Genomic DNA, 24581 nt, shown 5'->3' on the forward strand with positions numbered 1-24581 from the left:
TCTAGCAGTAGTGATGGTGATGAAAATGAAAACTATCGTCTGTACAGGGAAAGAATAAACTTCCAGTTTAACACTGTATTTGAATACAATGAACCTTTTAGGTTAAGCACAATACAAGTGGAAGAACTTTTGATAGATATTGGCCATAGCTTAAAATATCCTACGAACAGAAATAAATCTCTCTCTGCTAAACAACATTTACTAACAACATTACATTGGCTAGGAAATGGTGGTCAGTACCATGGTACTGCAGATATGCTTGGGATGGCAAAAGCTTCGGTCTGAGGTAGCTGCAATAAATGATATAAAATTTCCTCAAATTGTTTGTTGACCTGAAAATACTGAAAAAAAACATATTCCAAGAAGGACATTCCTGGAATCATTAATGAGCAGAATATCTCTTACATACGTCCAACTTTTCCCCTCAAAAGCTCCATGAGCTTTTCCCAAGTCAAATATTTCCATCCAACCAATTATTTTGTCTTGTTTTTTCAGACTCTCGCTGAATCCACCGAAACGAATGTTTCTCTTGACATCATTTTAACAATTCATGCAGAGTTTGCAATTTCGTAACAATTAAGTTTGGCGGCCGAATATCGTTATTAGCGGCATCTGATTCCTAATGACAGACCAAGGTAGGTATGTTAGACTCTCGTAGAACATACGCGAGGATCGCGGAAGAACAGAATGGGTGATAATAACGGAGTAATTTCCTATCATCAAAGAAATAAACTGAAAAATAACATCGTAGCATTAAAAAATTCACAGGAATATTAGTTCTTTCAATCTTTGCTGCATAAGTTACAGTAAAATACGATATTACGATAAATGAGGCAAGCATAACCTAATTCAACGAATGGAATACGAAGATAAACAGCTGATTCATGCTATGACGTAGTATGTTTATTGATATGTCGTCACTTGTAAAACTTGTAACAATTCACTGGTAATATACAAGAGACTATCAATCTTTTGTGGAACAGAAATGTACAACTCCATACATTACAAGAACCCGCACTAGTAACTTGTAATGTACAAGACCATACTTTTGTGGAATAGGCCCCTGAAAGTAGTTTAAAAATTACTGTAGTGTACTGTACAGTAGTATACGAGTAGCCTAATATCCTATCAGAATTTAATGTGCTTATTTTATTATTGTAAAATATTTGTGTAGTACTGGTGTAGTAGAGGTATCTGTAGAAACTCTTACTAAAATTCTGTTGTTGTAATTGGGATAGGCTTAATTGCAATTTGGAATTGTGTAATTCTTGTGTATTCCTTTCAATATTCAGTAATTAACAGCAGTTTTTATCCTGTTAGGGGTTGTAGGATAAAAAATAGAATACGGCTAAGTAGTATTGTAGTGTAGTTGTATATTAATTACCTTATTGTTGTGTGATCTTTGAGTACTATCCCAGGCAATATATCCCTCCATTCATTTATTTTTTGCAAATAAGTTATTTTATTTTTATTTTCATTTTTTCCTTAAAGAATGGCTAAGGAGCGTGAGTGTCCGAACTGTGGGTGTGGCAAGGCATTGAGGGGTATGAGGGAGGAGTTGGAGAGTTTGAGGGAGATAATTAGGATCCTCACAGAAGACAGGAAGGAAGATAGGACTTCCTCAAACAATGTACAGGTTACAGTAGGTGTACAAGAGGGAGGGGAAGGAAAGGGGGAGTTGTAGAAGACAGGTGGTCTAATGTTCTAAGGGGAAGGAGATTGCAGGCTAAGGGCTCTATTCAGGATCAGAATTCAGGACAGCTGTCTGTACGAAATCGGTACGAGTCGCTCCAGGTAGAACAACAGAGGGAAAATGAGGGACAGGAAACTGTTGCTGAGATGTGTGGAAGTAGGAGGAAGGGAAAAGGTATCAAAGGGAAATGTAGAGTAGAGGATAGGAAAAGACAGGTGGAACAGGGTCATGGGAAGGAGAAAAGGGAGGAGGAAGTAGCTTCTGCAGCTATCAAGAAAGAAAGAGCTTACCAGGAGGGGAGGGGATCAAATGAGGTGGGTAGGGTTGAGGCTCTGGTCATGGGGGATTCCATTGTTAGACATGTGGGGAAAGTGTGTGGAGGAAAGGGAACCAGGGTAGAATGTTATCCAGGAATTAGGTTGAGGCAGATGTTGAGGAAAGTAGAAGAGAGGGAGGAGGGGAAGGAGTTTCACGTTGGTACCAACAACGTAAGGCAAGCTGATATAAGTACCAACATAGTTGGAGATGTGTGGGATCTGGTAAATGCAGCAAGGGTGAAGTTTAAGAAAGCGGAGATTGTTATTAGTGAAATACTGTGTAGGAGGGATACTGACTGGAGGGTGATTGGGGATTTAAATGAGACTATGGATTGGGAATGTGGGAAACTGGGAGTGAAATTTCTAGATCCTAATGGGTGGGTAGAAGGTAGGGATCTGCGCTCAGATGGCCTTCACTAAAACCGCGGTGGTACGTATAAGTTAGGAAATTTGTTTGGAAGGGTAATAGGGAGGTACATTCAGGGAAACGGGGTGACCTAGGGAGCGGTGATAAGGGAACAGGGAACTGGAAATCAAGTAGGGATGACATAAAATCGTTAGTCTTGAACTGTAGAAGTATTGTAAAGAAAGGAATAGAATTGAGTAATTTAATAGATATATATTTACTAGATATTGTAATAGGAGTTGAATCATGGCTGAGAAATGATATAATGGATGCCGAAATTTTCTCACCGCACTAGAGTGTGTATCGTAGAGATAGGATAGGAATGGTGGGAGGGGGAGTGTTCATTCTGGTGAAAGAAGAATTTGTAAGCTATGAAAAAGTTAAAGATGAGACACATGAAGTTCTAGGTGTAAACCTCATTTCTAAAGATAATAGGCAACTTGATATATTTGGAGTGTGCAGACAGGGAAAGGGTAGCGCTGACACGGATTCAGAAAGAAATGTGATTGTAGCGGGAGATCTGAATTTATCAGATGTCAATTGGGAAAGAAATGTGAACGACAGGAAGCATGACCATCAAATGGCAAATAAGTTAATATGGAAAGGACAGCTGATTCAGAAAGTGATTGAACCAACCAGAGGGAAAAATATCCTGGATGTGGTGCTGATAAAATCAGATGAGCTCTATAGAGAAACTGAAGTAATAGATGGTATTAGTGATCATGAAGCTGTTTTTATCGTAGTTAAAAATAAATGTGATAGAAAGGAAGGTCTTAAAAGTAGGACTGTTAGGCAGTACCATATGGCTGATAAAGCAGGCATGAGGCAGTTTCTAAAAAGTGACTATGATCGGTGGAAAACGGTAAATAAAAATGTAAACAGACTCTGGGATGGGTTTAAAGAAATTGTTGAGGAATGCGAAAACAGGTTTGTACCTTTAAGGGAGGTAAGGAATGGTAAAGACCCACCTTATTATAATAGAGAAATAAAGAGACTAAGAAGGAGGTGCAGACTGGAAAGAAATAGAGTTAGAAATGGCTGTGGAAGTAAGGAGAAATTGAAGGAACTTACTAGAAAATTGAATCTAGCAAAGAAGGCAGCTAAGGATAACATGATGGCAAGCATAATCGGCAGTCATACAAATTTTAGTGAAAAATGGAAGGGTATGTATAGGTATTTTAAGACAGAAACAGGTTCCAAGAAGTACTTTCCAGGAATCATTAATGAACAAGGGGAGTGTGTATGTGAGGATCTTCAAAAGGCAGAAGTATTCAGTCAGCAGTATGTAAAGATTGTTGGTTACAAGGATAATGTCCAGATAGAGGAGGAGACTAAGGCTATATCATGTACATTTACATTGTCGTGTTGTACATTCTATAATGGTTTTTATTACAATCTCCACATTTTCTATTAGTACTATATTATTTTTAAAAAATTTGTTGTATTTAAATATTATACTGTATGTATGTTAATTATTTTAAATATTGTGTTTAAGTGTAAGAGAGGGCCTTGAGCCCTAAGCGCCACGAATAAAGACGAATTACTTACTTACTTACTTACTTACTTACTTACTTATTACTTACTTACTTACTTACTTACGTACTTACTTACTTACTTACTTACCTACCTACTTGCTTGCTTGCTTGCTTGCTTGCTTGCTTGCTTGCTTGCTTGCTTGCTTGCTTGCTTGCTTGCTTGCTTGCTTGCTTGCTTGCTTGCTTGCTTGCTTGCTTGCTTGCTTGCTTGCTTGCTTGCTTGCTTGCTTGCTTGCTTGCTTGCTTGCTTGCTTGCTTGCTTGCTTGCTTGCTTGCTTGCTTGCTTGCTTGCTTGCTTGCTTGCTTGCTTGCTTGCTTGCTTGCTTGCTTGCTTGCTTGCTTGCTTGCTTGCTTGCTTGCTTGCTTGCTTGCTTGCTTGCTTGCTTGCTTGCTTGCTTGCTTGCTTGCTTGCTTGCTTGCTTGCTTGCTTGCTTGCTTGCTTGCTTGCTTGCTTGCTTGCTTGCTTGCTTGCTTGCTTGCTTGCTTGCTTGCTTGCTTGCTTGCTTGCTTGCTTGCTTGCTTGCTTGCTTGCTTGCTTGCTTGCTTGCTTGCTTGCTTGCTTGCTTGCTTGCTTGCTTGCTTGCTTGCTTGCTTGCTTGCTTGCTTGCTTGCTTGCTTGCTTGCTTGCTTGCTTGCTTGCTTGCTTGCTTGCTTGCTTGCTTGCTTGCTTGCTTGCTTGCTTGCTTGCTTGCTTGCTTGCTTGCTTGCTTGCTTGCTTGCTTGCTTGCTTGCTTGCTTGCTTGCTTGCTTGCTTGCTTGCTTGCTTGCTTGCTTGCTTGCTTGCTTGCTTGCTTGCTTGCTTGCTTGCTTGCTTGCTTGCTTGCTTGCTTGCTTGCTTGCTTGCTTGCTTGCTTGCTTGCTTGCTTGCTTGCTTGCTTGCTTGCTTGCTTGCTTGCTTGCTTGCTTGCTTGCTTGCTTGCTTGCTTGCTTGCTTGCTTGCTTGCTTGCTTGCTTGCTTGCTTGCTTGCTTGCTTGCTTGCTTGCTTGCTTGCTTGCTTGCTTGCTTGCTTGCTTGCTTGCTTGCTTGCTTGCTTGCTTGCTTGCTTGCTTGCTTGCTTGCTTGCTTGCTTGCTTGCTTGCTTGCTTGCTTGCTTGCTTGCTTGCTTGCTTGCTTGCTTGCTTGCTTGCTTGCTTGCTTGCTTGCTTGCTTGCTTGCTTGCTTGCTTGCTTGCTTGCTTGCTTGCTTGCTTGCTTGCTTGCTTGCTTGCTTGCTTGCTTGCTTGCTTGCTTGCTTGCTTGCTTGCTTGCTTGCTTGCTTGCTTGCTTGCTTGCTTGCTTGCTTGCTTGCTTGCTTGCTTGCTTGCTTGCTTGCTTGCTTGCTTGCTTGCTTGCTTGCTTGCTTGCTTGCTTGCTTGCTTGCTTGCTTGCTTGCTTGCTTGCTTGCTTGCTTGCTTGCTTGCTTGCTTGCTTGCTTGCTTGCTTGCTTGCTTGCTTGCTTGCTTGCTTGCTTGCTTGCTTGCTTGCTTGCTTGCTTGCTTGCTTGCTTGCTTGCTTGCTTGCTTGCTTGCTTGCTTGCTTGCTTGCTTGCTTGCTTGCTTGCTTGCTTGCTTGCTTGCTTGCTTGCTTGCTTGCTTGCTTGCTTGCTTGCTTGCTTGCTTGCTTGCTTGCTTGCTTGCTTGCTTGCTTGCTTGCTTGCTTGCTTGCTTGCTTGCTTGCTTGCTTGCTTGCTTGCTTGCTTGCTTGCTTGCTTGCTTGCTTGCTTGCTTGCTTGCTTGCTTGCTTGCTTGCTTGCTTGCTTGCTTGCTTGCTTGCTTGCTTGCTTGCTTGCTTGCTTGCTTGCTTGCTTGCTTGCTTGCTTGCTTGCTTGCTTGCTTGCTTGCTTGCTTGCTTGCTTGCTTGCTTGCTTGCTTGCTTGCTTGCTTGCTTGCTTGCTTGCTTGCTTGCTTGCTTGCTTGCTTGCTTGCTTGCTTGCTTGCTTGCTTGCTTGCTTGCTTGCTTGCTTGCTTGCTTGCTTGCTTGCTTGCTTGCTTGCTTGCTTGCTTGCTTGCTTGCTTGCTTGCTTGCTTGCTTGCTTGCTTGCTTGCTTGCTTGCTTGCTTGCTTGCTTGCTTGCTTGCTTGCTTGCTTGCTTGCTTGCTTGCTTGCTTGCTTGCTTGCTTGCTTGCTTGCTTGCTTGCTTGCTTGCTTGCTTGCTTGCTTGCTTGCTTGCTTGCTTGCTTGCTTGCTTGCTTGCTTGCTTGCTTGCTTGCTTGCTTGCTTGCTTGCTTGCTTGCTTGCTTGCTTGCTTGCTTGCTTGCTTGCTTGCTTGCTTGCTTGCTTGCTTGCTTGCTTGCTTGCTTGCTTGCTTGCTTGCTTGCTTGCTTGCTTGCTTGCTTGCTTGCTTGCTTGCTTGCTTGCTTGCTTGCTTGCTTGCTTGCTTGCTTGCTTGCTTGCTTGCTTGCTTGCTTGCTTGCTTGCTTGCTTGCTTGCTTGCTTGCTTGCTTGCTTGCTTGCTTGCTTGCTTGCTTGCTTGCTTGCTTGCTTGCTTGCTTGCTTGCTTGCTTGCTTGCTTGCTTGCTTGCTTGCTTGCTTGCTTGCTTGCTTGCTTGCTTGCTTGCTTGCTTGCTTGCTTGCTTGCTTGCTTGCTTGCTTGCTTGCTTGCTTGCTTGCTTGCTTGCTTGCTTGCTTGCTTGCTTGCTTGCTTGCTTGCTTGCTTGCTTGCTTGCTTGCTTGCTTGCTTGCTTGCTTGCTTGCTTGCTTGCTTGCTTGCTTGCTTGCTTGCTTGCTTGCTTGCTTGCTTGCTTGCTTGCTTGCTTGCTTGCTTGCTTGCTTGCTTGCTTGCTTGCTTGCTTGCTTGCTTGCTTGCTTGCTTGCTTGCTTGCTTGCTTGCTTGCTTGCTTGCTTGCTTGCTTGCTTGCTTGCTTGCTTGCTTGCTTGCTTGCTTGCTTGCTTGCTTGCTTGCTTGCTTGCTTGCTTGCTTGCTTGCTTGCTTGCTTGCTTGCTTGCTTGCTTGCTTGCTTGCTTGCTTGCTTGCTTGCTTGCTTGCTTGCTTGCTTGCTTGCTTGCTTGCTTGCTTGCTTGCTTGCTTGCTTGCTTGCTTGCTTGCTTGCTTGCTTGCTTGCTTGCTTGCTTGCTTGCTTGCTTGCTTGCTTGCTTGCTTGCTTGCTTGCTTGCTTGCTTGCTTGCTTGCTTGCTTGCTTGCTTGCTTGCTTGCTTGCTTGCTTGCTTGCTTGCTTGCTTGCTTGCTTGCTTGCTTGCTTGCTTGCTTGCTTGCTTGCTTGCTTGCTTGCTTGCTTGCTTGCTTGCTTGCTTGCTTGCTAAGATTTCTGGGGATATACTAATGACAATGGGTTGGGATATAGTACCATATCTGAAGTACTTATTTGATTATTGTTTGGTTGGAGGAGCTATACCAGATAAATGGACAGTTGTTATAGTAGCCCCTGTATATAAAGGAAAGGGTGATAGACATAAAGCTGAAAATTACAGGCCAGTAAGTTTGACATGCATTGTATGTAAGCTTTGGGAAGGCATTCTTTCTGATTATATTAGACATGTTTGTGAAATTAATAACTGATTCGATAGAAGGCAGTTCGGTTTTAGGAAAGGTTATTCCACTGAAGCTCAACTTGTAGGATTCCAGCAAGATATAGCAGATATCTTGGATTCAGGAGGTCAAATGGACTGTATCGCGATTGACCTGTCTAAAGCATTTGATAGGGTGGATCATGGGAGACTCCTGGCAAAAATGAGTGCAATTGGACTAGACAAAAGAGTAACTGAATGGGTTGCTATATTTCTAGAAAATAGATCTCAGAGAATTAAAATAAGTGAAGCTTTATCTGACCCTGTAATAATTAAGAAGGGAATTCCTCAAGGCAGTATTATCGGACCTTTATGTTTTCTTATATATATAAATGATACAAGTAAAGGAGTGGAATCAGAGGTAAGGCTTTTTGCGGATGATTTTATTCTCTATAGAGTAATAAATAAGTTACAAGATTGTGAGCAACTGCAACGTGACCTCGAAAATGTTGTGAGATGGACAGCAGGCAATGGTATGTTGATAAACGGGGTTAAAAGTTAGGTTGTGAGTTTCACAAATAGGAGAAGTCCTCTCAGTTTTAATGACTGCGTTGATGGGGTGAACGTTTCTTTTGGGGATCATTGTAAGTATCTAGGTGTTAATATAAGGAAAGATCTTCATTGGGGTAATCACATAAATGGGATTGTAAATAAAGGGTACAGATCTCTAATAATAATGTTATTTGTTTTACGTCCCACTAACTACTCTTTTAAGGTTTTCGGAGACGCCGAGGTGCCGGAATTTAGTCCCGCAGGAGTTCTTTTACGTGCCAGTAAATCTACCGACACGAGGCTGACGTATTTGAGCACCTTCAAATACCACCGGAGTGAGCCAGGATCGAACCTGCCAAGTTGGGGTCAGAAGGCCAGCGCCTTAACCGTCTGAGCCACTCAGCCCGGCGGTACAGATCTCTGCATATGGTTATGAGGGTATTTAGGGGTTGTAGTAAGGATGTAAAGGAGAGAGCATATAAGTCTCTGGTAAGACCCCAACTAGAGTATGGTTTCAGTTTATGGGACCCTCACCAGGATTACCTGATTCAAGAACTGGAAAAAATCCAAAGAAAAGCAGCTCGATTTGTTCTGGGTGATTTCCAACAAAAGAGTAGCATTACAAAAATGTTGCAAAGTTTGGGCTGGGAAGAATTGAGAGAAAGAAGAAGAGCTGCTCGACTAAGTGGTATGTAATAATACCAATATAAATAGTCTGTTATTGGACATTATACGCATACCGTGGAGGCCACTGCATAGGCTAATTGTAGCCACCGGCAGTGCCAATGCACTATGAGAGACTTTGTCTCATTATAAAAAATTGATGCCTGCTTGGCCATCGATGATATAGATGTTGATTCCCATAGGGAATCTGAAATATTTGTTCCGAATGAGTAAATTTATAATACCAATATAAATGGTCCGTTACTGGACATCATAAATTTTCCAGCTAACTCATTCCTGGTTGCCAGCATTTCGCCCCCGTGTGCTAGGCTGGGCTCATCAGTTGGTACCTAGCACACCTACCAAGACGCTGGCCAGCGCATACCGTGGGCGAAGCAGCTTCTGCTTAAACTGGGGAAAATGTTACAGAGAGGTGCTGAATAATGTAGTCCCTGGTGATTAATGCATGGGTCGTGCAGTATTATGAGTGGTTCCAGCATTTCAAGGATGGTCGACAGTTAACAGAGGATGACCCACATTCAGGACGACCCTCAGTGTCGTGTGATGATGCTAATGTTTGTGAAGTTTTTTCTGATTGTCTCGTTCCATGATCGTGACTGAAGACCCAGGAGACTTCTGATTTTCCATGTGTTGGAAACTTGTATCACATTGCTGAGGATGAGAACATCATGAAGACCATCAAAACTGGTGATGAAACATGGGTTTATGGATACAGTGTGGAAATAAAAATGCTATCATCACAGTGGTGTCAATTTATCAAGCATGTTGGGTCAGGTCAAATGTGAAAGTGATGTTGCCTTTTTTAACATCAACGGTGTTGTGCACCATGAATTCCCACCTGAGGGTCAAATGGCAAACCACTGGAATTTTCTCGAATTCTTGAGAGATCTGGAAGAAAATGTCAGGAGAGAGAGACCAAACTTGTGGAGAAATGACTTCTGGAGCCTCCACCACGACAACACACGTGCTTGCGTATCACTGTTGTTTTCTGAGTTATTGACAAACTTCAAGACAACTGTACTTCACCATCCACCGTACTAATCTGACCTTTTTTTTTATTCCCCAACCTGAAATTCACCGTGAAAGGATTATCATTTCAGTCGATGAAGAGATCAAACTGAAATCACAAGTGGACCTGCATGCAGTCCCCAAAATCACCAAAATTGCCACAACTGCTGGAAACTTTGTCGGGAGTGTTGTATTAATAAAGGAGGGGAGAACTTTGAGACAAAGCTATCTAGGTTGCAAGTAAGCACCCTAAAGTGTTATTTTCGAAGTTTTTTTTTTTTTTAACATGCCTCGTTCCTGACATGCTAAGACATAGAGCAATAGATACCTGGGAAGTTTTAAAGCACTGTGTTTTCAAGCTACAGTGATTTTCAGTAGCTATCCTGAGTTTGGATTTTCTTTAGTGACTGCAGGCAAATAAGGAGTACTTTTTTCAATCCTAATTCCAAACATTACACGCCACTCGGCATTAGAAAATTAGATTGTTCGAATTTTATATTTCTGTTTTTAGAGAGTTGGTAACGTAAATTTGGAGTAGATACAAAGTAAGAAGAGGTTTTACTCTTATGATTGACTATAGTGTATTCTAGATAAGTTATGTGATTAAAAACATTTTAACTTCGTTATACTGTTGTGGGCTGTAAATACTATATTTCAAATTTTGTATGTGCTGATTTTTTATTTCAGATAATTGGAAGATGGAATTTCAGCGGTGGTGCCCTGCTCTCCAGATTGTCCAGTACTATGGATCGCCTCAAGAAAGGAAAGCACTGAGAGTCAAATGGGTGAAACATGGCATAGAGGATGTTGATGTGATTTTAACTACGTAGGTATAATCTTTAACTTGGTTTGATTTCTATGTGAGGGGTTTTTAAAATTTAATCAGTCTTCCTTCATAGCCTAGGAACTGGTTTAATAGCTTTCCGCCTAATTGGCGTGGGATGATTTCCAGCTCTGGCATAAATTTAAGACTGGGTTGAGATAATTAAATGATCGAGTGAGTTAGCTATTTGGCCATTATCATAGGTATTCACTTGCTGGCGAGTATAACGATGTCTTCCAAATGCATCAAGATGATAGATTATGGGTTGTTGTAGAACCTAGTGATCGTTTCTTCTCTGAATCTCTTGATCTTTGCTGCAATGTCTTTTATCGAACTTATGTCTTCGTTTCTGTTCAAAGTATTGTTGGCCCTCTTGGACAAGACATCGCCACATCAGCCTATCAGGCACTACATTATCTCAGTTGCCAATGTCAGTTTGATGCTTCTTTATATTAGACTTAAGAACATCCTTGAATCATTTTTGCTATCCTTCCTGATTATGTTGTCCATTCTTCTGTGGAGAATACATCACTTATTTCAGAGGTTGTTTGTTAGGCATACGGGCAACGTGGCAATCCCATCATACTTAATGTTTGATAATCATTGCCTCAGTGTTCATGATGATGGCCTCTTCCAAGATTATGTAGCTATATGCTTGCATTCAGAAGATGGTGGATTCAGACCCCACCACTGGCAGCCCTGAAGATGGTTTTCTGCTTTCACACCACAAATGCAAGGAACACACTGAAATAATGTGGACTTAGCCTCATGTAACCCACATAAGAAATTAATCCGAATAAAATCCTTCTCGCGGGGCCGATGACCTTAGATGTTAGGCCCCTTTAAACAGCAAGCAAAATCCCTCTCTCTGCCACTGTAGAAGTAGTTTCCGTAGTTTTACACTTCAACTCGAGGACAAATGCTAGGTTACTAACCTAAAATATAGACCAGATATACCAGCCTCTGTGCACTCTATGGACCCACACATTATCAGAAGCAGACAGCCTCTGTACATATTATGGACCTATATGGCTTGTTCAAATCATGCTGCCAGTCAGATTTTGAAGATATTGCAATTCTGTTGGCATGTCATTGTAGGTGAAATTTTTAGCTACTGTTATAATATGTGTAAATGTGTGTTCATGTGCCAATTATTACATTTATTACAGCTCTTCAAATGTAGGCAAATTTTCGTAAGTGGAATTCGTAAAGCCAGTCTTTTTTGCACAGCATTTCCTTTGTTTATTTTCATAAAATTTTGGGAAGTCTGTGTGTGAAGTGTGCTTTATCTCTCCAGAAGTCTTTTTCCATTGTTATGAAACAATATGAACCTTCACAGTGAAAGGTTAGCTTTGGAACAGTGCTTCTGTTCTCAAGTAGAGCTGCACACTACCTGACTTATGCTACTCTCTGGGAGCTGTTTCTGCGACTACTTCAGAACTTATTGCGTAGAAAAAAAAAATATCAAGCTATTGATCGATGTGTAGATCAACGTAAGGTACTTCACTTGGGGTTCCACTTCACATTTCATTTTTGGGTCGCATCTCCCTGCACGTCAAGCGCAAGGTTCCCTATCAGTCTCAAGTCCACAGTAGTACATGGAATGTCTCGAGGTCTGCGCGAAGGCATATTTGGAACATTGTAAGGGAATCTGGTAATTGTGAACTATGGGCAAGTGGTGTCCAGCTCCATGGCTAAATGGTTAGCGTGCTGGCCTATGGTTACAGGGGTCCCGGGTTCGATTCCCGGTAAGGTCGGGAATTTTAACCATCATTGATTAATTTCCCTGGCACAGGGCTGGATGTGTGTGCATCATCATTTCATCCTCATTTCATCCTCATCACGATCTGCAGGTCGCCTACGGGAGTGAAATCAAAATACCTGCACCTGGCGAGCCGAAACCGTCCTGGGATGTCCCGGCATAAAAGCCATACGCCATTTCATTTTTCATGGAAAAGTGGTGGTACTTCCAATAATAATTATTTATTTATTTATTTATTTATTTATTTATTTATTTATTTATTTATTTATTTATTTATTTATTTATTTATTTATTTATTTATTTATTTCCTCACCTATAACACTCCTTTTTATTCCCTGATTTTCAACTTTAAAAATAGGAGCGGGTATAATAGGTGGAAATTTCACATAATATAGGTTAGGTTGGCATACTAAAAAAGCAGAAAAAGGAGCACCTGATGCCTTTAAATCAACACACAATATAGTTATTTAAAACTACTGAGTTCAAGGCTGCACAGCATTGTAATGTCAAAAGTCTTGTGCCAAAGCGGTGGAATTCGATCACTTTGTCAGTATAATCTGATGGAAGCCGCTGGCACAAAAATGTTCTTTTTCTGCAAACTTGGTGGTTCATGCCAGCAAATAAAACATTCTAACCAACCCCTACTTGTTTTTAAACGTTTCCTTGCAATACCAAGACTTCATGCAGTTTCATGTGCTTTAAAGTGGATCATTTTCTGATTTACAGATTTGCCATTGTCTCTTGCTTTTCTAACCCACTCCAGAACTTTAATGCCACACTGTGGAAGGAATTAGACTTTTTTTCCTTGTTCCCAATAATTTCACTCTCTTGTTGTGCCAGTAACGAATGATACATAGCAGGACTTTGTATGTATAATCACTGCACTCGGTCCACTTTCTGCAGCATATTCTAACACATTCAAATTGAAGGATGGCATAAACTTGATCTCTTGCTCATTCTCTCTCCTTCTTGTATACTGGATGCTTCCTAATTAAACACTATACACTGCAGTGCTGAACTCAGAACCAGGAAGGGTATTGAGGAATATAGGGGAGGGGGGAGAATAGCCAAGGCCAATGAGCAGGCTGTGAAATGTAGGTTTTATTGTTAACTGAATTGTTACACTTGCTACTTGGTCAGTTAAACAGGATTTGTGATTTTTTTTCATATGTCATAGGCAAGTAAATACGGTATTCATGTGCAACAACCTAGCAAGAACTCCAGTTATAGTTACTACATACTAATGGTTAAATAATATTAAAAACATAAACAAAAAGTGTGGCAGAGTCCTTCAAATTATTTTAACATGGAATCTAGGCAATACAACAGCAGTATAACTAAAAATATAATAATAAACAATGCAATATAAATATTTGAATTCCTAAAAAAAAATTATATTTTGAATGCATTAAAAGCAGAAACACGGTTATGATTCCAGTGTTCATATAAAGTTAAGCGCATTCCTACTTGGTGAGAGTTTACATAAATTATTTTTAGACATTTTACAATATAGTAACTGGTGATTTGTTAAATGATTGTTCCTAACATTGAAAGGTATTTGTTGAAGTTCACTATTATCTAATAAGCTATTAATATATCTGCTGAGTAATTAATCCGTATGTGTCAGGTGAAACTAAGTTTAAGTCTGTAAACAATCTCTCGTATGACACACTGTTAATCAAAACAATAGTTTATATTTTTTATAGGATATTAATCTTGCAAAATATTTTCGACTTTCTCAGAACTGGAGTGTTTATCGTGGGGACAGGATGGGAACGGTAGGAGTGGAAGTATTCATACTGGTAAACATGAATTTCTCAGCTACGAAAAAGTTGAGGAATGGAACTGTGAGATTCTAGGTGTAAGGCTCATATCTAAAGATAGATGTTTTGGGGTGTACAGACCTGGCAAGCATGTGGCTAATTAATCAGCTGACTGGAGAGCTCCCAACCGGCCTGGAGGGCATGGCTGGTATTTCTGTGTATTGTTCTCATTAGCTGGCTTACCTGTGAGTTTCTTGGAGATTCAACGGGAATGTTCCTCATCAACCCACCTCGCGATTGTTCTGGTTCCCATCACTCGAGCTATAAAAAGGGGGGCTAGCCGCAGAGAGTCAGTCAGGTTGAGCTGGGTTCCGTGGTGGAGTCAGTGTTGGTGCTGGTTTTCCAGGAAGCACCGAAAGGGGCTACCACAGGCCTGGCACGTAACATTGCCCCCCTTCAAGAGTTGATCGTCCTGATCAGGTATCTCCTCAGTTGTTCCTCAGTATGGCGCACGTCGGTATAGGTGTACCTCCTTCATCTTGCATCTTGGCCTCTGTTGTACTTGGTAGCTGACATCATTTAGTTCCCTCAGAACATGGTAAGTGTCTTTACACGTCTTTTGGAACTTGAGAGACAAGCCTTCCTTCCCCGCTGGGTTATGTAGCCATCCTAGGATGTTCCCATGATTTTCGATGGTGTCAACTCGTTTGTTGTACCTCGCATCACTCTGCATATCTCTGCTCAAATTCCTCTGGATAGCGGCACCCACATTCTCTGCTCTCCTTGTCTAATCAAGGCAGTACCTGTTGGTTGGGGCAGGATGGTCCTCAGGTTGGCCTCCCTCCTGGAGCAGAACTCTCAGTCTTCTGGACTAGGTTTTTGAGACAGAGAATCGACCTTCGGAATGTGCTTTATCTCACGGAGATGTTCATCGACTTTATCTCTCCGTTACCCATCTTCTTCTCGCCTTCCTCTGTCTTCTCCTGGTCGTCTTCCATCTTATTCTGGTCATCTTCAGTCTTCTCCCGGCCATCTTCCAGCATCTTCTAGCCGCCTTCCGTCTTTGTTCTGGTAGTCTTCATTTGAACATCTTCTGTCTTCTCCTGGTCGCCTTCTTCTGTTTTCATCTCGACATCTTCTCTATTCTTTTGGCCGTCTTCTTGTCGACGTCTTCCGTATTCTTCTAGTCGTCTTCAGTCTTCTTTCAGCCATCTTCCATCATCTTGCGGCCATCTTCCGTCTACTTCTGACTATCTCCTATCTCCTTTATCAACCTCTTCTGGCTTTCTTCCATCTTCCTATAGCCTTCCTCTGACTTCTCTTCCATCTTCATCACATCGAAGAGTGCATTTAGCTGAGACTCCATTTTTCTGTGGCCTCTGGTCTCAACTGGCAAGCAGTAATTATCACAAGATGTCTGTCTCCATGGTTAAATGGTTAGCGTGCTGGCCTTTGGTCACAGGGGTCCCGGGTTCGATTCCCGGCAGCGTCGGGAACTTTAACCATAATTGGTTAACCTGTCAGCGTGGAGTGCCGAGCACTGCTTGTCATGCAGTGAGCATCGAGCGCGGTGGATTGACGCCTGCTTGCACGGTACACGCGTGTACTGTACTGGGATCTAGAGTTACGATCGAAGCTGTTTGTGTTTTAACTTATTTCTGCTTAAAGCGGAAGGTTTGTGCTTTCGAACGATATACCTCGATCCTTGTTTCGATAGTGTTTTGTCACTGAAATTGGAGTGATATTTCAAGGAATGTTAATTTTTGCCACCAGGGGCAGTCACTGTTTTTTCTGCTATCTGGCGACTACTATACAAACTTCTTGCATTATACCTTCATTTACTCTCGGGGAAGAACCTGGCTGTCAACAGAATCATAAGTTTTATCTATTCAGGGCTCTCTTGAGACTGATTTTATCCCGTCCTTTTTTTCCTTATCACACGCTGTCATGCATTGCATCAGTCTTGAATGGATTTATATGGCTTTTATAAACAAGTGTGGGTTATCGAGCTTGAAAATAAAGGATGTTTTAGAACATTTGAGTGGTGCTGAGGAAAGTTTGTTAGATTCAGATGGTGATTTGAGTGATGTGGTTAACATAGTTGTACGCAAAGTCCTCGATTTGGAATCAGATACGGTTAGATAGTGCGCAGAATGGCAATCTGCATGTCACGGCTAATACATTTTGGTGGGAAAACATGTCTAATTATGTAGGTCAAATAGAACAGTTTATAGGGAACCCAGGACCTCAGAATGAAGCAGTTGGGGAATGTGATGGTGTGACGGTTTTTAAAACATTCTTTATGGATGAGTTAGTGGAGCTAATAGTTTGTGAAAAAAATTTATATGCTGAGTAAAGAATCCGATCTAGGGGCTTATTACCACTTCGTTCCAGAATGCGGGATTGGAAACCAGTCACAAAGGACGAGATGTACGTTGGGATTGCTCTTTATATACTAATGGCTATAATACAAAAGTCTATGCTACGAAGCTATTTTTCTAACTAAAAGCTCTATTCTGTCTACGCCAATTTTTGGATCAGTTATTTCGATGGATGTATCTGAATCAATTAGTAATTTTATGCATTTCAACAACAATGAAGCACTTGATACATATCAGGGACCCTCTAAACTTTTCAAAATTTATACGATTATGCCATGTGCTACAAACAGGAAATTTGGAGAGAGACAGGGTTTCGGTGTCCAGACTGCGAAGTGGGTCTCTTCGTTGAGGGATGCTTCAAGACGTTCCACACCGAACTCAACTATTAAGGTAAGATAGAATCATATTTTCCAAAAGAATGGAGTTTCCTAAACATTCATATGAAAGTTTTATTGAAATCCGTAAAACAGTACAAAAGTTGTATTGCTTTGAATAAAGCCTTGCACGAATTTGGGAAAGTTTAAACACCGCACTCAGAACTTCTCTGGCAGCACAGAGACGACCGGGCATTTGAATCCACTGCGCTGAGGGGTTAATTTACCTGGCACGGGAACTGGGTGTTTGTGCTGTCTTCATCATCATTCCATCCTCATCACGACGTGTAGGTCGCCTATGGGCATCAGATCAGAAGACCTGCACCAGGCCTCTCCAGAGGCCACACTCTATTATTATTAACACAAGATGAAAACGTAAAGATTTAGGTGTGTATATTCAGTTTACATCGATATTCTGGAATGCTCCTGATGGCTGTCTAAACCTCTAGTTTCTGGCCCGCTGATTCACGCTGATTACAATATGATGTATCACACCTGGGGTCTATTCCAACTTCTGACACCAATTTGTTACGAATAAAACTCGGACTGTTTTATTACTCTTAATTTATTTCAGGATGACCTAATAAGTGTACACACACACATGCACACACACAGTTGTAATCAATGATGAATGGCCACACTTGCCAATTGCTGTCTATTTACAAGTTTCTCTTCCTTATGCCACAACAGGTGGTCCGGCCCATTGCTATACCTGGGGACGGCTAATACTTCCCCAAGTCTAGTCACCTCATACAGCAGCTGTGTGTGGACCGCTGGATCTGAACACGGGGCTACGGGCCACTCAACACACAATGACTGTTCGTTGGTTCAACTCCAGAGACAGTCCAGTAATTCACTCAGTCACATGTAGTGAACAACTAAATAGCAACAGCTCAACAGTATTCAACAGCAGAAAGATACTCACAACATCGAATATTAACACAGGTCCATTTACCCTCACACTCACGATAGCAGCTTCCCTTGCTGACTCACGGTGATCCTCAGTCCACAGAAATAAAAAAACATGCAGTACTCTCAGGTAGTACACAGTCTCGTCAACTTCAGTCTGGCTACTCGTTGGACATTCCCACACACACAACAACAGCTCCTCATTTGGACCTCGGTGAGATACCAGTGACAGCCAACAACTCTGTCGCCCTCAGCCCAGCCACCGAACCCCACCACTGAGTCCAACACTGACTCCATCATGGAGCCCAGCTCAACTCTGACTGACTGGCCGCGGCTAGCCTCAATTTTTATAGCTCGGGTGATGGGAACCAGAACATTCACAAGGTGGCTAGAGGAGGAATATTCCCATCGAATCTCCAAGAAACTCGCTGGTAAGCCAGCTGACAACAACAGTACACAGAAATACCAGCCATGCCCCCCAGGAAGCAACGAAAGGGTCTACCAAAGGCCTGGCATGTAACAATACAATGGGTTCAGTAACCTATATGTTTTCCCATCTGCAAGTAATAAGTACAGTACTTCCTTGCCATTCAGTATGTACTGCAACAAATAAAATGAATATGAAACTCTACTTTGTTCTTAAACAGAAATCTTATTTGCTCATAAATGAAGTGAAGAAATTCGGTATTACTGCTGCCTGAAATGTAAATAATAGTGTTTTATTGAACTCTCTTTGAATATCAGTTGTATTCAAATACAGTAGAACTTCGATGCATCGTTCCCAGAACCGTCCTTTTCTCGTTTCCATTGTTCAATTTATTCGGTCCCCAAAATGTTCCATGTAAACCAATGTTAAATTTCCCCGCATGTATTGTTTCTCAAAGTATCGTTTAATTGCATTGATCGCAAAAAAAATAATTTGTCTTTGGCCACAATTTTCCTGCATGGATCAATCTAACGTAAGAAAAATGTACGCATAAGTTTTTTGAATTTAAAGAGGCAGCTGAATACTCTTAGCATATCATAGCGGCAACCTGTTATGCGAGAATGTACGAGCAATTACGAGTTGCTAGTCTTGAGCAAGGATCTCGTAGGCTGGAGTGCTGTGCGCAGGTTATTCATGTGCAACCTCACTATGAGCCTCCTGGCGCCAACGCTTCTCCTCGACCCACTAACTGGTCCCTAGAAGTATTCTTATTTACAAGAATTAAAACTGAGGCACTGTAAAACTCAAATTTTCCACCATTTTCTGTGTTGCTATTGGCTGGCTAGGGCTGCCAGCTTCATTGAAAATGATAAAATCGCGCAGTTTAAAATAGTCATGGCGTGTGTCGGGTACGTTTTAATTAGTCACAGGGTTATTAATTGCATCGTACCTTGTGATGTGTGTGGGATGGTAGAGGCCTGTTGACCACTTTGTTGCCCCCTGCCCAGTTGTCTATGTTACAAGCCGGATCTAACCAAGCCAGACCAATAATCTTTTCACTAGCCTGGTCTTGAAACTAATTCCTAAGTTGGCAGCATTGCTTAGCCTGCTGTGACATGGTCTGAGGCGCGCCATGTTGAATTTCTAACCTCTGTGACATTGTCCGAGCTGCACCATGTGGGATCTTGAACCTATCGTTCGTGAAGGATCTACAGAAACTTTACTAAAATACAGGTTATTGCTGTAATATCCATGTATATCATTCATTTCCATTAAGAGACCGGGTGAGTTGGCTGTGCGGTTAGAGGCGCGCAGCTGTGAGCTTGCATCCGGGAGATAGTGGATCGCACTGTCGGCAGCCCTCAAGATGGTTTTCCATGGTTTCTCATTTTCACACCAGGCAAATGCTGGGGCTGTACCTTAATTAAGGCCATGGCCGCTTCCTTCCAACTCCTAAGCCTTATTCCATCATCACCATAAGACCTATCTGTGTCGGTGTGACGTAAAGCCACTAGCAAAAAAACAAGTCATTAAGAGAACTGACCTTGAAGGCTTTCCAATTACTATGAGATGTAAGGAAAAGTGAAACGAAATGGCTTAAAAGTTGTGCTTTTAATTTTCATTGTGTATGTCATGATTGCAGTGGTTTGATACCGTTATGTATAGTATGAGTATGGCCTTCAGTTCAAGAGGTCACGATCGGGTTGGGGATTTTAACTTTCATTGGTTAATTCCGACAGTTCGGGAGCTGTGTGTGTGCGCTGACTTACGCATTAGGATTCATCTTGGGTAGAGCCGCATTTTCATAAGTGCGTAGATCGCCTATCACGCGGCAACTCGAAAGATCTGCACCCGGCTTTGGAGGCCACACACCATCGTTATTATTATATTTACATGACGAAAATTGTCCAAATACAGCACCCATATTTTATTATTTCATTTTCCCGCTACTTTATGTCACCCGCATTTATCGTTTTCCTGCATCCATCGTCATTTTCCCCCTCCCCCTTGAAAAACGATGCATCGAGGTTTTACTGTACAAGCATGTGAAATAATTACTTGTGGCACTGGGTAGTACTGAGGCATCTTGCAATTATCTCCAATTTATTTGGGAGTAACAGTAATCTCTTTCTGCACATGCTGCTGCTTGGTGCTGAGCTAGTGAATTGTAGGAGGGATGTCACCTCATTTGAATCTCGGTCACCAATCTCCTAAATGCACAATTGGATTTATATGTGAAAAACACAGTTGTATTTCTTTATTCAAGGCCTTCTCTTTCAGTTTTATATCATTTTATACCAGACTAGCAAGATACCCGTGCTTCGCTACGGTATTTTACTGAAATTTATAATTGAATGCTTAACGTTTTATATATAATCCGCCGAAATGCGCGATCTGACTCGTTTTCTGAGATCATCCACCAAAATTCGTGACCTGACTCGTTTTCTGAGAGATTACGGCAAAGTTCCTCCCATTTTTCAAGCTTTCTTTCCAACAATCGATTTCGTACTTCCCGGGCTAGGTCTAGGTATTCCACCCAGTCAGTTGGGTCTCTAAATCTTTGCCATCTTTTCCTATAAGCATTTTTTTATATGGATCAAATCCTTGAGGAGATTCGGCGTGGTGTCGTCTTGGGTGCCATCGCGGTACCGAACCCGCGGCCGGACTGCATTCATAGTCATTACCTGGCCAGGGCTCGTTTCCAGTGCGGTCTGCACATTTGGATGACGGTCCAAAACATTATTATTATTATTATTATTATTATTATTATTATTATTATTATTATTATTATTACTATTACTGACCCCGCAGCAAGATGCAAGACCTCTACTTGGGGGTAAATTACATCTGCTGCCATTGTCATTGCTGACAATGTGACCAGCACCATTGTCGCGTGTAGGCAAGTGCGCAGGATTTCTGGTGATACAAATGATATTCTTCCGTCCATTATTGGCCTTATTTTAGAGGTGAACAATTGCATGACCAATAGCATTCATATCGTTTATTTCAAATGTGTTTAAATTTTTATTTATATGCCAGTAGAATCTACTGGAATCTAACTTGAAGTTCTTTAAAGGAAAAGATGGCTCTTGAAAACGAACCCCAAGAAAGATTAAAAATGATTGGTTTATGCTCAGAATAAATACATTATGAACAGTAAAATCAACTAGTCTCAACACTCCTTTTTCGCCCTACCGCCGTTAAGATGATTTACACCTCCCCACCCCCCCAAAAAATAGAAGGCATGTTTCTTTATGTTTGAAGGAGATTCCAAATATCAATGTTCACGTCTGTTACCTTCAGTTTTGAGATATAATTATCCCCATAAAAAGAATTCACTTTTGTTTCACTTCCTTTCCCACTCCCCCCCCCCCCCCTTAAGTGAAGTTTCCGGCAATAAAACTTGTTTCTTTAATAGTAAAGGTTCTTCTATATACCAATTATCATGACTGTAACATCTTCAGTTTTTGAGATATGTGTAGTAAATGGAATTCAACTCCTTTTCACCCCCGCCCCCAAGATGATTTTCCCCCAAAAATGCCTTTTTCTATGTTTTTAAAAGAGATCCTAATATCAGTTTTCACCTTTGTAACAACTTTAGTTTTAATTAGATGTAAATGTTCTCATACAATTAATTCAATTAATTTTTCAATTCTTTCACCCCCCCCCCCCTTCTCATTGGATTTACCGAGAATACGCGTTTTTTTACTTTTAGAGCAGATCCCAAATACCAATTTTCACGTCTGTAACATCTTTCGTTTTTGAGATAATAGTATCTTCATACAAATAATTCAACTAATTTTTCAATCACCCCTCTTTAAGTGGATTTCCGAAAACAAAAATTACGTGTTTCTTTATTTGTAAAGGAGATTCCAAATACCAAATTTCACGTCTGTAACATCTCCAGTTTTTGAGATATCAGTATCTTAATTAAAAGAATTCAACCCCATTTTCAGTCACTTTTACTCCCCCCACGCAGGTGGTTGTACCGAAAACAAAACTACAGGTTTCATTATTTTTAATAGAGAAAAAATAACATTTCTCACTTCTGTAACATGTTATGTTTTTGAGATATGCTGTAGAAATGCTCATTTTAAAATTTCACCCCCTTTTTAGTTCCCCTTAAGTTGAGTTTCCAAAAACAAATCACCTATGTTTCTTTATTTTCACGGGAGATTCCAAATACAAATTTTACATCTGTAACATTTTACGTTTCTGAGATATACTGTACTGTGTTTCTAAAATTTCACTCCAATTTGTCACTCCTGTTTAACCCCCAATAATTGGATTTTCCAAAAACAAAAATATACGTGTATCATTATTTTTAAAGGAGATTCCGAATACTAATTTTCAGGTCTGTAATATCTTCAGTTTCTGAGATATAAATATCCTCATTAAAGGCATTCAACACCTTTTTCATCCTTTTCCAACCCTCCTATTAGGATTTTCTGAAAACAAAAAAAGACGTTTTCCTTTATTTTTAAAGGACATTCTAAATACCAATTTTTACATCTGTAAACTTTTAAAGCGTTGAGATATAGATACACTCACTTTCAAAATTAACCCCTGTTTTCACCCCCATTAATTGGATTTTCAAAAACAAAAAACCATGTTTCCTTATTTTTAAAGGAGATCCCAAATAACAATTTTCAGGTCTGTAATTTTTTCCTCAGTTTCTGAAATATAAGTGTCCTCATTAAAGGCATTCAACCCCTTTTTCACCCTTCTTCACTCCTATTGGTATTTTCCGAAAACAAATAAAGACGTGTTTCTGTATTTTTAAAGGAGATTCTAAATACCAATTTTTACATCTGTAAACTTTTAAAGTTTTGAGATATAGATACACTCATTTTAAAAATTCACCCGCCTTTTCACCCCCTTAGCGACGGAATATCCAAAAATCCTCCCTTAGCAAGCACCTACATTGTAATATAAATGTATCCTCAAAATTTCATTTCAGTATGTCCAGTAGTTTTGGCTCGGCGATGATGAATCAGTCAGTCAGTCGGTCAGGACAAGTTATTTTATATACATAGACTAGCAAGATACCCGTGCTTCGCTACGGCATTATACCGAAATTTATAATTGAATGCTTATTGTTTTATATATAATCCACTGAAATTCGTGATCTGACTCGTTTTCTAATAGATTACGGCAAGTTTCCTCCCATTTTTCAATCTTTCTTTCCAGCAATCGATTTCGTACTTCCTGGGCTAGATCCAGGTATTCCATCCGGTCAGTTGGGTCCGTAAATCTTTGCCATCTTTTCCTATAAGCATTTTTATTATGGATCAAATCCTTCAGGAGATCCGGCGTGGTGTCGTCTTGGGTGCCTTTTCGGTACTGAACCCGTAGCCGGACTGCATTCTTAGTCATTACCCACCTAGGCCCCGTTTCCAGCGCTGTCCGCACATTTGACGACGGTCCAGAACATTAACATTATTATTATTATTATTATTATTATTATTATTATTATTATTATTATTATTATTATTATGATTATGCTTTGGACCCCACAGCAAGATGCAAGACCGCTACTTGACAGTAAATTATATCTGCTGCCATTGCCATTGTTGACAATGTGACCAGCACCATTGCGCGCGTAGGCAAGTGTGCAGGATTTCTGGCGATACGAATGACATACTTCTGTGCATTTTTGACCTTATTATAGAAGTGAACAATTGGACAGTCAATTTCATTCCTATCGTTTATTTCAATTTTGTTTAAATTTTTATTTATATGCCAGGAGGATCTATTGTAATCTTAGAACGTTCTCTGAAAGGAAAGATGGCTCTTGAAAACGAACCCAGGAAAGATTAAAAATAATCGGTTTATGATCAGAATAAGTACATCGAAAATCTACAGCCTGTTTCCAGTCATTCGACAGGGTCAGGAATGGAATGAATAAAGCCCCATCTAGCGGCGGCAATAGGAATTGCGCCGGCTGCTGAAGCACTCCTCTGGGGCAATGATCGATGAATGACAAATGAAATGAAATATTGGACAGTGTTGCTGGAATTAATGATGACAGGGAAAACCGGAGTATCCGGAGAAAAACCTGTCCCACGTCCGTTTTGGCCAGCATGAATGTCACATGGGGGGACCGGGATTTGAACCACGGAACCCAGCTGAGCAACGGAGGCTCCTTATAAGTACATTATGAACAGTAAAATCAATTGGTCTCACCTCCTTTTACTCCCCATGGCCGTTAAGTTTATTTTACCCTCCCCCCCAAAAAAAAAAATTAAAAGAAGTCGTGTTTCTTTATGTTTAAGGGAGATTCCAAACACAAATGTTCACGTCTATTACATTCAGTTTTGAGATATAATTATCCCCATTAAAATAATTCACTTTTTTTCACTTCGTTTCGCACTCCTCACCCCCCCCCCCCCCCCCCCCCCCGCCAAGTGAATTTCCCCGCAAAAAATACTTGTCCTTTTAATAGTAAAGGATCTTCTAAATACCAATTATCACGACTCTTAACTTCTTCAGTTTTTGATTTAT

At 40.9% G+C, this 24581-nt stretch overlaps 1 protein-coding gene across 1 annotated transcript in view; it reads left to right on the forward strand.

Moving 5' to 3' along the window:
* Etl1 (SWI/SNF-related, matrix-associated actin-dependent regulator of chromatin, subfamily a, containing DEAD/H box 1) overlaps window positions 1-24581 on the forward strand; it is a 308851-nt gene that overhangs the window by 156445 nt on the left and 127825 nt on the right. The window contains exon 9 of the mRNA XM_067139725.2: window positions 10326-10464. Coding sequence (XP_066995826.2) covers window positions 10326-10464 — 139 coding nt within the window. The remainder of the gene's footprint in view (window positions 1-10325; window positions 10465-24581) is intronic.

The sequence above is a fragment of the Anabrus simplex genome, chromosome 2 (assembly GCF_040414725.1).
Source record: "Anabrus simplex isolate iqAnaSimp1 chromosome 2, ASM4041472v1, whole genome shotgun sequence".
Classification (NCBI taxonomy): Eukaryota; Metazoa; Arthropoda; class Insecta; order Orthoptera; family Tettigoniidae; genus Anabrus; species Anabrus simplex.